Source organism: Passer montanus, unplaced genomic scaffold (genome assembly GCF_014805655.1).
Source record: "Passer montanus isolate IOZ18808 unplaced genomic scaffold, ASM1480565v1 scaffold82, whole genome shotgun sequence".
NCBI lineage: Eukaryota > Metazoa > Chordata > Aves > Passeriformes > Passeridae > Passer > Passer montanus.
Genome location: NW_024373479.1, coordinates 2,885,527 through 2,900,635, shown reverse-complemented (window position 1 = coordinate 2,900,635; position 15,109 = coordinate 2,885,527). Strand labels below are relative to the sequence as shown.

Genomic DNA, 15,109 nt, shown 5'->3' with positions numbered 1-15,109 from the left:
ATCAGTTCACAGAACCGTGTAGAAAATTGTTCACCAGTGCAGATCACATCAGAAATTATCTTGATGACAAAGAAAAAAAAAATAAGCTATTCTGTACATCTTCCTACTCTTTAGGGTGCAATCAGGGCACATCTTCAGCTTTGCTATTACCATTCCTCCACCAAAGAAATCCCAGCAAAGCACTGAGCTCTCATTTTCAAAGATGATGCTGGAAAGCTTCCCAGATTATATATTTTCCTCTTTAATTTATACCTCTGAGGATAATGCTAATCAAGGATGCAGTGAAAGTGGTGAGACATCCCCAGACCCAGGCTGATTTATTAACAGTGGCTGCATTATTCTCACTTGGAGAACAACGTTAGCATCCCAAGACTCCATAAAAAAAGATCCTGCTTGCTGGTAGGTTATCAAATACAAGCTGACAGTGTACTTGCACAGCAGATATGCATAAGTGCAGTGCACAGTATGATTCATCTGCAAAACATCCAGCATGCTAGAAGCTCAATTTAAGGTGGGTTAGAAGAACGATTCATTAAAAAGAAACAGCAGAGAGAGGGGGGTGGAAAAAAGAAGCCCAAACTCTAAAATCCCCTCCTAGGAATGGTTTGCTTCTCACTCTTTGTTCAGCCTCCTCTCCTCACTTTTAAATAGAGTTTGGATGGCACAGGGAGGGACAAGATGTAAAAATACATGTAGCTAGACAGATATTACAAATGCCATCTTCAAGGCCTGGCAGATCCACCAAATATTCCAGGGATTATGCATGGTCTGCTTAGCACGTTCAGAGTGGAGGGAGATTGCATTTATTTCACACAGCATTAATCCCCAGGCCTGTCTCCTCAGCTCCAACCTGAACTTCTACTACACAGCACCGAATTATAAAGGCTAATGTCAAAAGGACTTGGAGGGGAAAAAAAAATATTCCCAAAATGGCAACTGGCTTTTACTACGATAACTGCTCTGATAATCCTCTATAATCTCCAGTGGTATTTTTTGGGGTAGTGGGAAAAAAATAAAAAACACAGCAGAAAAAATTGTACATGACATGGCAATTCTAAAATAGAATAAAGAACTTTGCAGGCTGGAATTAGTGCATTTGAAATGGAATTTATGTATATTTGGAATAAATGCCTTCCTATAAAAGCAAAGGTACTTTTCTAAACACTGCTGCCAGACAAATAAGGTGAAACATGAATTGATCTGAGAATAATTTGAAAATATATGCACTTATTTCTAAGATTTCACTATTTTCATTAATACTATTTTAATCTATGTATCTCTTGTGGAAAGGATTTTTTTGTCTGATGACAAATTTCTAAAAAAAATTTAAATTTCAGGAAATTCAGTCTTTTCTCCTGGCAGCAGAGGTAGGTATGCATTTTCATAGGCAGAGTTCCTATTTCATCCATGTAAAAGTAATCCAGGTTTTACTTAATGACTCCACATCTGTCCATGCAATCAATTAATTGCTTGTTTGACTTTTCAGTCCTGTGTGCAATATACCCTCATTAAACATTCACAGAACTTTTTACATGGAAGAATAAATACCACCTAAAACACTAAGAATCTACAAAAATCCTCTCTTACATGCAATAAAGATGCCACTTACCAGCCAATTTGCTATAAGGATTTCCTAGTTAAAGTGATAAATAGAGCTACTACCCAGAACTTCCAAACCCATTTTATTTTATTTTATTTTATTTTATTTTATTTTATTTTATTTTATTTTATTTTATTTTATTTTATTTTATTTTATTTTATTTTATTTTATTTTATTTTTCCCATAAATTATGTGTTCAGAGAAGGTGACTCCTCTGGGATTTTAACTCTCACACATCATCTTGGAGCATCACCCTTGGGCCCAACACTTTTTCTACAAGCTAATTAAGCTCTGATAATCACAAATTATAAACAGAGACTTTCAGGACAACCAGGAAATTCTGAGGAATCAATTCTACATTCCACTCCAGTGATAATTTGCTAGAGCAGTAGAGAAATCAGCAACTACATAAATGCTGCATTATGTCTTTTTTTGAAGAACTGCAAAAGCTGCAAAAGAGAGGAATCAGCCTCAGCTTTAGGTTAGCCCTACATCAAAGACAACTGTCTCAATTCAAATTTAGTGCACAGCAATATTGCAGTTTAGAGCGTTTGCTCAATGTTTACCAAAGCTATAAACCTTTGTAACAAAAGGAAAAAATACCAAAAAACCCCAACTCAGCAACATGCTACATCCCTAGAGATGAGCACTAAAGAGAGGATGAAAAAGCTGCAATACACATTTTTGTAACTTTCATAAGGAGCGGGAGGAGACGTTTCCCGTTTTTCTAAAATCAGTGTGCAAATAAGAAATGACTGCTGCTGCTATCACACAGCCACACCTGCACGGGCAGCTCAGCCTCCAGCTCAGCTGAGTGCACATTTCATTTCCAGCGTGTTGCGTCGTGCTCCGCTGCTGAAGTCAACAGGAATGAAAATATCACGAAATGCAAAACATCTGCCCTGCACGTGAGCAGCAAGTGCATCCCTTTTTACCCCTGCATTAAGGACATCAAGGGAAAGAGCCAATTAAATCTGATTGGGATTCAGACCCCTCTGTGCTCCAGCAGCCAGGGGAGAGCTGGGAGCTGTGAAAGCTCGTTCCCCCTCCCACAAAGCCCATGGAATGCTGCTCCACAGAGAGAGCAGGGATGAGACACCGATCCCCAGCTCTGCTGGCTGCCGGTTTCACCTCCCAGCCCTGCCCTGGCCTCGGTGCCTCTCACAGGGAGAGGGATGCACCTGGATACAGGTGAGCACCTGAACTGTGCTGGCAGATTTAGAGCAACCTTTAAGCTGTGCTCAGGATCCAGCCCTTTGCCTGCCCAGGAGCTTGGCATTAAAACCATTTCCAAGCAGAGCTGCTCTGCTGGTTACATGTGCACCAAACCCTGTGTGGGGTGAGGGAGTCCCCACCTTCCTGAGAGGCAAAATGATGTTTGTGGGGGAGTAAGCCCCTACTTAGGGGATGGATTAGGACTGTGAATGGCAGAACTCTCTTGCTGATTATGATGCCTCAGGTTTTAGCTTTTATAATTTTCAGATTGCTGCTGCTTTACTGTGTACTTCTGAGCTTCATATTAGGAGATGGTGAGCTCTTTTCAGAGTAGGGAGACAAAACAATTCCTTCTCTAGCTGGGGACCAAGGACAAATTATCCAAATCTCAGGCCCAAGAGCACAAACAATGGGGACTGAAGAGAAAAAAACAGGAAGGATGGGATAAGCTTCATAACCTAAAGCTGTAATTGGACAATTAACTCCAATATGCAAATGGACCAGAATTTATAAAAGTGAGAGACCCCATGACCAGTCATCCATTTTGTGACCATTTTGGTTCATCTTGGGTGTAACCCTGGCTGGGCTCTTGTGCTGCCCAAGGTGGATCCATTGAGGCCTTTCAATAAATCCCTGCTTTGTTCTTTAGCTCTGTCTGGCCTCTGTTCTAGGTCAGCCTTCACAAGACATCAATCACAACCCTTAAATGCAGGAGAAGAAGAAAGAACTGCTGGAGTCTGTCCCTCCAGCAGCTCTTTCACAGGTGCCCCTGAGTGTTTTGGGAGCTGTGGAGGAGCCCAGGCTCAGCAGCAGAACATCAGCAGAATCTCAGATGGCTCAGGCTGTCTGCAGCCCTTCTGTGCACAGCTGTGCTGTGCTGCAGAGCCTGCCCAGGGTGAGGATTTTTCTTTGGTCACGCAGCCAGTGACTAATGCAGTGCAGGGAAAGCTGGGGATGTCATTTGGATCTGTAACTTCTGCATTTGTGCCTTTGAAATGTCCATGAGGGCTCCAGCGGGGTGAAGGACGGCATCCAGGGCTGTGTTTGGGCTACAAAGCCCTGGCCAGACTTGGTGTTTCCTCTTTCTCAGCCACAGGGCTCACCCAGGGGCACCCACATGTGCACCCAAGATATCACTGATAATCTGGACAGAAAAACAAAACAAAATAAACCCTCAGAGATGAGAAGCACAAGATCCTGAGGGACTGGAAGCCAGAAAGTTTCCAGCCTGACAAGGCTGCCCCATGCATTTGCTTTTTACTGGCCGCAGTTAATAAGTCCCTTCAATGTCTTTAAAGCTACAGGCAATAAATCAGCTGCAGTTAATAAATTCAGCACTGCTGAAAAATAAGCCATAACTCATGTCCTGAATGGCACAGAAAAGCCTCGAGCTGACATAACTCTGCAGGTCTGCAGAGTCACCCTGGTGCAGAAAGCATCTTCCCTGCCCCATCACCTCCTGCACCCCAGTGCAGCCCTGCATCCAGGATGGGAGCCACTGCTGAGGGAGGGATGGTGGAAATCTGCAGCTGTTAATGGCAATTGTGTCCAAATCATCTCTGAAGGAGCAGCTACCTTTCCTCACACCAGATCTCATGATAGCAGGAGGCTGCATCAAGGGCAGGCGACTCATAACAGCAGTGAGAGAAATATGCAAGTAACTCTTTCATCAGCTGTTATTTAAATAAAGGTGGGAAAGCCCTCTCTTAACGAATATTAAAGCACAAAGCCAATGTTTGTGAGGTAACACCTCAATATTTGAAAGTGACAGGCTTATGAAGGATGTAGTCATTTCTAACAATTTTTATTCTCACCTAGAAGCACATGATAGATCAAAATAAACTACAGCAACATGATTATGATTTTCATTCAAAGTTTTTGATCTCTTTAAAGGTTAATTTTCACAGTGCTGTAATGAGATGGGTAAGTGCTGGTGCTCCCATTTTACATGCAAGTGTCCTGAAGCAGTCTGGTCTAATGGGTAATAAAGCCAATTTATACATGATATATCTTCTACCTCATTTATCCCTAAATTAAACAAAACATTCTCACCTTTATGCATATACTTAAGACCATCTTAATTTTAATAACTGTAAAGAATGCACTTACGTTCCATAAAATTAGAATCTTAAATACTTCATTGAAACAAGGAGGACTGAAATAGATGATTACGGTTCTCTCTATTTCAAGTCTTGCCTTGCAGGTGAGTGCCAAGAATTTATTCTCACTGTTGAAGGTTTCTTGGAGGAACAGACTGACCATAAATCAGAAATGTCTTAAAAAAAAAGAACACTAAATGTGAGGTGTGCTCCTGAGTGCTGAATCATGCCAACTCTACAGCTTCTCCTAAATTAGAAAACTAATTACAAATAATGCTTCATTATTTGAAACATGGTTTGCCATGTGGAGGCCACCTTCTCTTTTGAAAAAAAAACAAGCAAACAGCAAACAACTTAAGAAAAACAAGAACCTCCAAAATTGTGAAAGCAATCCTGATTTAGAAGTAGGAGAATGGCACATGAAGAACAGACACAAATGCTACATTAAAAATGAAAAATCTCGGTGCGTACTTGGCCCATTTTACAGGCACCAGCTTCTAAGGAGGGAGACTGAGGGAAATTCCTAAGAAGTCACCCATTTAAAAACTCCATTCCCTGTTGATGGAGTTTGTGAGCTGAGATGTAAACCTGCAGCACAACTCCTTGGTTGTTTCAGGAACTTGGAGCTAACACTCTTGTGCAGTAAATAATTAGATCTCGGGGTGAACTCAGACCTCAGGGCTGGAAGCAGAGCCTAACTCTAGTCCTGAGCATCCTGGCCAAATCCAGGCCACACAGCTGGGCAGGGTCCCTCGTGGGAAGGTGTGTGAGTGCTAAACAGACCTGGGATCTGCCCAGACTTTTCTGGGAGGACTGAAACAGAGACAACATGCAGGCGTTTTCTGGGGCTGCTGTCCCCAGACAGACTGACACCTGCACAGTACAGGTTTTATGGTAAAAACAAGGCATAAGACATGTCATTGAGTGGCATTTCCAGAGCTGAAGGAAAAAGGAGACAGATGTGTCTGCTGGGACCCTGGCAGCAGTGAGAGATAATGAACTACCCAGCCCAGGGGAGATTCACAGCCCAGAAAATACTGCAACTCACAAAATCCAACACCTGCAGTAACTGGGACATCCAAAGCCTCTCCTCTCCACACCATTCTCCTCCTCCCCAAACTCTCCCCCTCAGTTCCTCATCTATAAATAAAACATTTCATTACTGAGTGATGAAGGTTAAAATAAGGCAGGTGAGTCACCCTCCCTGGTACTACTTTACTCTTTCATCTGCCTCATCCTCTTCCTCAACCCAGTTGCAGCCCTGAAGGCTGAAGGAAATTCATCAGCGTGGCAGTAAAATGCAGAGCATTGTAAAAGCAGGCAGAACTATCTGCATCCCTGTGAGGAATAGGGAAAAACCAGCTGCATTTTGATCTGCATGGAGTTGGGTACTACACTGCTGCACAGATTTTATGCCAGGAGTTTTAGGCACCTCTGAGAGCACCCCAAATGCAGAGCAATTCTGGAAAAGCCCGACAGGAGCCATTGCTCCAACTTTACCCAAGTGAGAATAAAGGATGGTACTTCAACAGGATTTTTTTTTTTGGATGGCTAACTGTTGGTTTAGGCTACTTTTTCAAGCTTTATGAGGATTACAAGAACAGAAAGATCCAAGAAGAAATCCGCTTTGTTTCTGTCCCTCTGCAAAATCTGCTTGCACTAACAAAACACCAGGGAATGGGGAGAACCTCCACCAAATGATCTGTGTCCCCTTCACTCACAGCAGTAGATCAGAAGCTGTGAGTGGCTAATCCAGACAGCAGAGGAAAAAGTAAATTCAGTTCTCTAAATCAGAAAGGACTAAAATGTTGATAGCAGACTTGGCATGAATATATACTCTTCCAAAGTGAGACTAAATCTGGCCTCAGGTGGGTCAATCTGAGCAGGACTGCCTGGCACTTCAGGACATATTTCCAAACACCTGCTGAGGCTCCCCTGTGTCATGCTTGGATCAGTGGATCCACCATATCAAGGCTTTTCTACAGCAACTTGAAAAATTAGGCTTTGGGTCTTGGCCTTTCCAGTGTGCTGGCTTTGAGCAGCATGTTGCTATGGATGTTTGGGGAGATCTTCCTACAGCAACACCTGGGAAGGGTGGCAAGGCCACAAAGAGCCATTTCTCTTGGGGAATCTGCTGCATTTGTCCATGATCTGACATCCCAAGAAGTGACAGTGCCAAACCCAAGCAGTGCAGACACTCATGTCCATGCCTGCTTCTCTCCACCCGGGTGAACCACGGGGCTCTCAACCTGCCTGAAAACCACCAGAAATCTCTTTCATGCTGAGGTGCAAAGCTGCCATAACTGGAGAGAAACCATAAACAGAGATTCACTGGTGCAGCATTATCCATGCAAATTGAGGCTTCTGGCAGGAGCTCCTCACTGCAGTCCCTTGCAGGCAGAGGCTTGGGTTGGTGGGTATCTCATGGTGAGACCATTTGGGTACACAGCACATACCTTCAAACCCAGCCTCTACAAATCACGGGGATTAGAGAGGGTTTTTTAAATGGTCTTTACTTAAAGCACTGACATTAGATTGTCCTCATCATGGAGCAGTGGGAGCCAACACCCCTCACGGTCTTCTGTGTTATATCTGCTCCTATCAGAGCATGAAGCACTCCTGGGATTTGGTCTCCCCCTGCTCCTCAGCAGGCAGAGGCTGTTCCTCAGCTCATCTGCCTCATCCAAGCAGCTCTGAGTCCCTCGCTGGCACACACCAAATGGCTGCTCTATTCCCACGAGCACAGGGCTTCCACACCAGTGATCCCCCAGGGGACCCCAGCCAGCCCCTGGATGCTGTTCCAGGAGGGTTCCCACAGGCCATATTCACCATCCCATCGTGTCCCCGTAGACATGTCCCAGTTATTGATGCCATCCCCTGTGGCACTGGCCTCCTCTCCTTTGGGCTGCTGGACCCCACATGTGACCTGGCTTTGGAGGCAGCTGGAAATGAGCCAGGATTGCCAGGGATGTCCTGATGCTGTGGCCTCTCTGAAGGCCTGGAGTGAGCAGGAGCTGGCAGCTCTCTAATCTCAGCTGCATGGACACGGGGGCACGACACCAGTGATCTATCACCCTGCAGACACCCACCCATGCACCAGGCTGGTGATCCCCCAGGGGACCCCAGCCAGCCCCTGGATGCTGTTCCAGGAGGGTTCCCACAGGCCATATTCACCATCCCATCGTGTCCCCGTAGACATGTCCCAGTTATTGATGCCATCCCCTGTGGCACTGGCCTCCTCTCCTTTGGGCAGCTGGACCCCACATGTGACCTGGCTTTGGAGGCAGCTGGAAATGAGCCAGGATTGCCAGGGATGTCCTGATGCTGTGGCCTCTCTGAAGGCCTGGAGTGAGCAGGAGCTGGCAGCTCTCTAATCTCAGCTGCATGGACATGGGGGCACGACACCAGTGATTTATCACCTTGCAGACACCCACCCATGAAATTTCCCAGATCCTTACACAGGAATCACCATTTTTATGAGTTCCTGCCCTTTCCCTGCTATTTTTTTCTCTGAAGAACATATCCAGCATGGAGGTACAGTCCATTCTACCATTTTGCCATTTCTCTGGAGGAAACCATATGTATTTATCCTGGGGAATGCCTGTTAGCCTGTGTAATATTTTTGGAAATAATTCCTCTCCAGGGACTTTGAAGGCCTGGAGTGAGCAGGAGCTGGCAGCTCTCTAATCTCAGCTGCATGGACACGGGGGCACGACACCAGTGATCTATCACCCTGCAGACACCCACCCATGCACCAGGCTGCATGAAATTTCCCAGATCCTTACACAGGAATCACCATTTTTATGAGTTCCTGCCCTTTCCCTGCTATTTTTTTCCCCGAAGAACACGTCCAGCATGGAGGTACAGTCCATTCTACCATTTTGCCATTTCTCTGGAGGAAACCATATGTATTTATCCTGGGGAATGCCTGTTAGCCTGTGTAATATTTTTGGAAATAATTCCTCTCCAGGGACTTTAATCACTGTTGGTGCATAAAAATAAAATAACAGAATCTGTGACCAGATGGTGTGTTGGGTGACATGGGGCTCTCTTCACCAACATGTAATTCCTCACCAGCCCTTCAGGACTGCTTCCCTCACCAGTCCTCACAAGAGCTGCCTGCAAGGTCCTCTCACCCTGAACCAAATTCATTTTTGGGAAGGAAGAAAACGTTGAGGAAGAGAGACATTTTCAGCAAAATTCAGGGGCCAAGGAAAAAAGCAAGAGAAACAGTCTTATCTCTGATCAGAAGCTACTGGAGTTTATCTTCATTGGAGCCCTGCAAGAGGAGAGGCTGATGAGGGATCTGCAGCTCCCTGTTGCCCAGACTTTGCTTGAGAAATCTCTGAGCTTTCCACTCCTCGTGGGAATTTTTTTCTGCAGTCTCAATCACTACTGATTTTGGTTGATCCAAAGAATGGGGAGTGAAATCCATTGCTTTTCATCATTCAGAAACCACTCACCAGGTTTTGACACAAAGCCAGCTTGGCTCAAAGCCGGGCCCACGGCCAGCTTGAAAATATTCCTGAACCTTTCAACAATCCCTGGCTGGTTTTCAAACTTAAAACAAAAGCCAAGATCAGGGAAAGTTTACAAATTTTTAGGTTGTATAAAAAAAATATCTGCACAACCTGTGATAAATTCCCCCTATATATTTTCATGCTGAAAGAATCTCCCAGACTCCAGACCCTGCTCTTGCCTCAGAAAGCATAACCACGGTTTTCACAAAAAAGGAAAGAAAAAAAAAAAAAAAAGACCGGTCTGACAGGTGTGGAGGAACACAGGACGAGCTGGGAAGCTACCTGAGAATTATTCTGTCCAGTTCACTCTTGTTTGGATGGATTGCTCCTTGTCTAAAGTGTCCCCAGACAGCCCATTGTGTCAGAAGTGTTTGAGTTTATGGCAGTGTTGTAAAAAAGCTGGAGCTGTGTATCTCCTACTGGGTCCATTCCTATGGCTTAGGAACAGGCAGGAATCTCTCTCTGAACAGGAGAAATAAAGACTTTTCAGAAAAGCTTGACAGTTTCAGATATTCAACAATATGACAGTCTTCTTATTCAGAAACTTATGAATACTTAGTCACACAGAGAGAACAAGGAAATTATTTACTTCCCCCGGTGAAGGGGGCGGGAGTCGTGGCTCTCTAGGTAGTGTGGCACAGAAATACAGCTGCTGCAGGCACAAACAGAGGGAGACTGCAGGGCTGCGCTGCCTGGGATGCTGCTCTGCCTGCCATGGTCGGCCAGACACGCACACAGCCACACAACAGTTCTTTATTGAACAGGGAAAACAAAATGGGAAATGTCTAAAGCACGATACTACTCTTACAGTACTGCTGATTTGACAGCCTGAGAGTCCACAGCCAGCAAACACCAAAAAAATATCTTTATCACTCACTTTGCCTCCACCTTGCCACAGTTTGGCACAAGCAAACAACCATGTCTAAAACCCCTTTGCAGAGGATTCCAAAAGCTGAAATTTTTTTTTTAATCTTTTCTTCTTTTTCTTTTCCTTCTTTTTCTTTTCTTTCCATCTGTCTATTAAGCCTTCTCTAAATGTACATCTACAGCCATGTCAAGCCTGAAGAAGCCTTCATTAATTGCAAGCAGTTCCACAGTGATTCCATTTAATGGTGTTTTACACAGTTTAAGAGACCACCCCTCTTTGTTCTGTATGCTGAGATTCAGCATGGCCACATTTTTATCCACCAGTGAACAAAAAAATATGCTCACAAGATCTTTTTCCCCCTTTCTTTGTGTCATTGTATGGTTGAGGCAGCCCTACCTGGAGACCCCAGTCCTGCCCCTCTTCACACATTCCCACAGCCTGGCATTCCCAGCCCTCTGCCTCCAGTGGAAAGTCACGTTTCACAACCCAACACTCAGCTCAGCGAATGAGCAGCACATCAGCAGACGAGCTGCCTGCCCAGAGCTACAGCACAGCAAAACATTTCCCACATCAGCTGCGGGGTGTTAGGTCCTGTTTTACCCCCGAGCTCGGTCACATCAGGCAGACAGACAGACAGACAGGCAGGCAGCAGGGACACATCCGTGTCGGGAGTGCACACGGGCACCACGCACACTCACACACGTGTGGGTATGAGCAGAACACACACACAGCCACACAGACTGGGCTGCTCCTGGCCAGATACTCTTTGTGCTGATTGACTGGAGGGGATTAGAAGGGACTCAGCCCAAAAACGCAGTTCCTAATGCTCCTGCAGCTATTGCATAACAGAGATCGATTCCTGTCCCCAGCCCTGACCCTCAACTTACTCAAGACAACTTTAATGCTTCAGGCTCTGTAATGGAAACATCTACTTCCCAGGGAGATGGGATGCATCAGCTCCCCCAGGGCTGGGGTTTCTGGCTCTTTGGGTTCTCTGACAGACAGCAGGGGGAAAGAAAGTAGGGAATTGTCACCAAGAATGAAAGAGAGTCATTTTTCCCCAAACATTTCTACCAGAAGCTATGGGGATCTGAAGCCTCCTGGGGTCCATTAACAGATACACACCTGCTGTTAATACACCTAGTAAAGAAAGCAACCCTAAACCAAAGGAAATTGAACACATCCCAAAAATAAACTGAAAATCAATGAACCTGCAGACCCTAAACTGAATGTACCTGAAGTCGAACACACATCTGTGCTCAAAAGGTGGAAAACACAGCAAGCAAGAAGTCCACAAATAAATGAACAAGTCCCAAAAGCATGCACAAAATGTACAAACACTTCAGAATAGGCACACCATTAAAAGCTGGATGTTGAAATAACATAAGTGGCCATGCAGGAATTCCAGGTGCACAGGGAATAGCTGAAGTAAGTCCATTGAGATCTGTCACTCCAGATGTGAACAGGTGTACGACAAATGAGGACAGATCCACATCAAGTCAGGTGAAATCAAATGCCTTTCGACATTTGCCTGAAATCTGGTTGTCTTGTGCCTAACAAACTGCAAAGAGCTTTTAACTTGGCTGTCTCCTGCGTCCCCCCTCCCCCACATCAGCAAAAAATAACTATTTGCAAAGGCCGCAATTCCTCGCTATTTTCTGTTTCCCCACATGCGCTCACTAACTGGCAATGTTTCCAAGCAGCCAGGCTGGGAGGAAAACAGAGACAACCTCAGCAACGAGACAACGGTGAGACGCTGCTGCCAGGGCCCCTTTGTTGAGCATCCCTGGGTACCCCTCTCCTTTTTACCTGGGGATGCAGTCGCCATGGCAACGGGCGGGTGTTCCCTGGCGGAGCCGAAACCCAGCTGCTCCCGCTGCTCAGCCCCATCTCCATCCCGCAGCGGAGCCCCGTCCGCAGCCCAGTGCACCCCCGCGCCCGCCAGCAGCAGCTCCTGCGGGTCCGGCGGGGCTGACATGCTGCCTGCGAGGCGGCCGCTGCTCTCCGGCTCTGGGGATGCAGCGGGAGCGCTGCGCTGCCGCCGGGCTGGATGCTGCTGCTGGGGCTCTGGCCGGCTGCGCGGAGCGGGAGCCGCCGCCGCTGTATCTCCGCTAGCGCTTGTTACGCAGGTGGAAATGGCTTGTTAGCCGGAGCCTCGCAGCCCTTGCGTCACCCTGTGGCTGGCATATCACAGGGCAGGGAGCTGCCAGCCGGGCTGCCGCTCTCCCCCGTTTAACTGCTTCGGCAGGGTAGGCATCGGCTTGTGCGGGGAAGGGAAGAAATGCCCCCTGGCAGGCGGGCAGGCAGGCACACGCCTCCCTCTCCCCTCCCGCATTCCCCCTCCTCCGCATCCCTGCGCTCAGAGCATCCCGCAGGCGCCGCAGCCGGGCCGGGAGAGCCGGCTCCTCCCGCACCGGCAGGGCAGGGAGCTGCCCGCAAGCCCACCCTAAAATCGGCCCGATCCCGTCTCTCCGCCAGCCCCCAACCCGAGGGAAGCCGCGCTCTGCCCCCGGGTTTGTTCACGCGGCTGGCTCCTCTCTGCTTGCAGCCGCGCGGCGACATGATCGCAGCTTATTGGCACTTGTCAAAATAAACTCACAGCAGGTGTCTGGGGGGCCTTTTATTTCTCGTTTCTTTTCTTTTTTTTTTTTTTTTTTAATTTTGATTTTGTTGTTGTTGTTGTTGCTGTGCCATTATATTTGCTTGCTTACTGCCTCACGAAAGTAATGTGTGTACCGGGGCAATGAGAAATGGGGTTTTTTGGGGTTTTGTTGGGGGTTTTTTTGGGTTTTTTTTTGGGTTTTTTTTGGTTTTTTTTGGGGGGGGGGTTGGTTTGTTGTTGTCAGTGAGAGCAGCAGCAGGATGAGATACAGCAAAGGTGAAAGCACAGGGCAGGGTCTCTGCTTTCACACAATCTGTGCCACTTCTGAGGTCAACTAGGAACAAGTTTCCTTGCTGTCCTTTTAGAGATGAGGAAATGGGCTCAGGTGAAGGGTATGGGATGGTTCCTGCATTGCACAGCGTTCTGGCACTGGCAGGTCAAGGAAATAAATCCCCTGCCTCGCAGAAGGGCCTCTCTCTTGTCATGCGACAGGTCAAGCTACAAAGTGGAGCGTAATTGCCCCAGCCAGAAGATTCCTTTCCCACCTGGCTCTCTGCCTGCTGCAGCAGTGGATCTCCTGCTGTGGTCTCTATGTCAGCATCCCTAGGCAGGCTTCAGACCCTGTCCAGCTACAGCAAGCCTATGCTTGGGCTTGAAAACTGAACATGTTTCCACTTTTTCCAGACAAGGTGGGGGGAAATCCAGGATTAAACCATAATACAAGATGAAAAGCCTCAAAAGTAGTCTTGAGGATTTCCATTTGTGTTATCTTCCCAGGGAATTGCCACCCTTATCCTCACTCTGTCCTGCTGCTGCCTGAGAATCATAGAATGGTTTAGGATTTAAGGAACTTAAGAGAGAAAAGACCATCCAGTTCCACCCCCTGCCAAGGGCAGGGACACCTTCCACTATCCCAGGTTGCTCCAAGCCCAATCCAAGCTGGCCTGGAATACTTCCAGGGATGGGGCAGCCACAGCTTCTGTGGGCAGTGGGACAAGGGCATCACCAGCCTCACAGTCAAGAACATGCCCAGGCTAATGAAAGTTTCTTTATTTCTTTATTTCAAGGTAGGACATGTTTGCTGCACATCAGCAGCAATGATTTTAGTCATCATGGTTGTAATGCCAAATCCCATCCCATAACATCAGGGTTTACCTCATGAGCAAAGGAGATCAATTTTCCAAATTCACGCTTCCCCTTTTGACATATACAATGCCTGATCATGAGTTCAGCAAGATTCTGATGATATCAACACTGATATTAATGAAATTAATAATAAAAATATGGTATTAAAAATATGTTTTTCCCTAGTTCTTAATGCACATCCTTGTTCAGGTTTCAGTTTTCCTTTGCATCCACTCCCAGGGATGCCCCACAAGTCTCTGTGTGAGTGTGCAATGGACTGAAGCTCTCAGGAGCAGGGCTGTGAGAGCACTGAGCCCCTGGCAGCTCTGCTGTGTGAGCAATGGGCCATCACAAAGGCCTTGTGATAAGGCAGCATCATCAGGATGTGTGCACACAGCCACAGGGAATGATTCATGGCCGCAGACCAAAGGGTTATCATGGGCTGAGGCTGCTCCATGGACAAGGCAGGGTTACTACAGCAAAACACTGAGAAGGAAGAGTGTGGATTGTGTGTTCTGCTTGCTGAGTAGAAACGGGGACAAGCAGGAGTCAGCAGAGTGCCCAGGTGATCGAGAAGGCCAATGGCCTCCTGGTCTGTACCAAAAAATGTGGCAGCAGGACCAGGGAAATGATTGTCCCTCTGTGCTGGGCACTGGGGAGGCTGCATCTCAAATCCTGTGGTGAGTTTTGAGCCCCTCATGACAAGAAAAACCCTGAGGGGCTCAACAGGAGGGAAGGGACTGGGGAAGAGCCTGGAGAACAAGTGTGATGAGGAGCAGCTGAGGGAGCTGGGGGGCTCAGCCTGGAGAAAAGGAGGCTCAGGAGGGACCTTGTGGCTCTGCACAACTCCTGACAGAAGGACAGAGCTAAGGGGGCTCAGGCTCTGCTCCCTGGGAACAAGGGACAGGACAAGAAGAAATGGCCACAAGTTGTACCAGGAGAGGTTCAGGTTGGACATCAGGAACAACTTCTTCAAGGAAAGGGTTGTTGAGCATTGTAAGAGGCTGCCCAGGGAGGTGGTGGAGATGTTCAAGAAATATCTGGAGGTGGCACTCCATGGTTTGGTTGACAGGGCATTGA

At 46.9% G+C, this 15,109-nt stretch overlaps 1 protein-coding gene across 1 annotated transcript in view; it reads right to left on the bottom strand.

The window, feature by feature from the left end:
• Positions 1-12,913, bottom strand: part of RTN1 (reticulon 1) — a 118,647-nt gene extending 105,734 nt beyond the window's left edge. Inside the window, exon 1 of the mRNA XM_039733017.1 lies at positions 12,112-12,913. Coding sequence (XP_039588951.1) covers positions 12,112-12,280 — 169 coding nt within the window. The 5' untranslated portion in view covers positions 12,281-12,913. The remainder of the gene's footprint in view (positions 1-12,111) is intronic.
• Between the last annotated feature and the right edge of the window lie 2,196 nt (positions 12,914-15,109).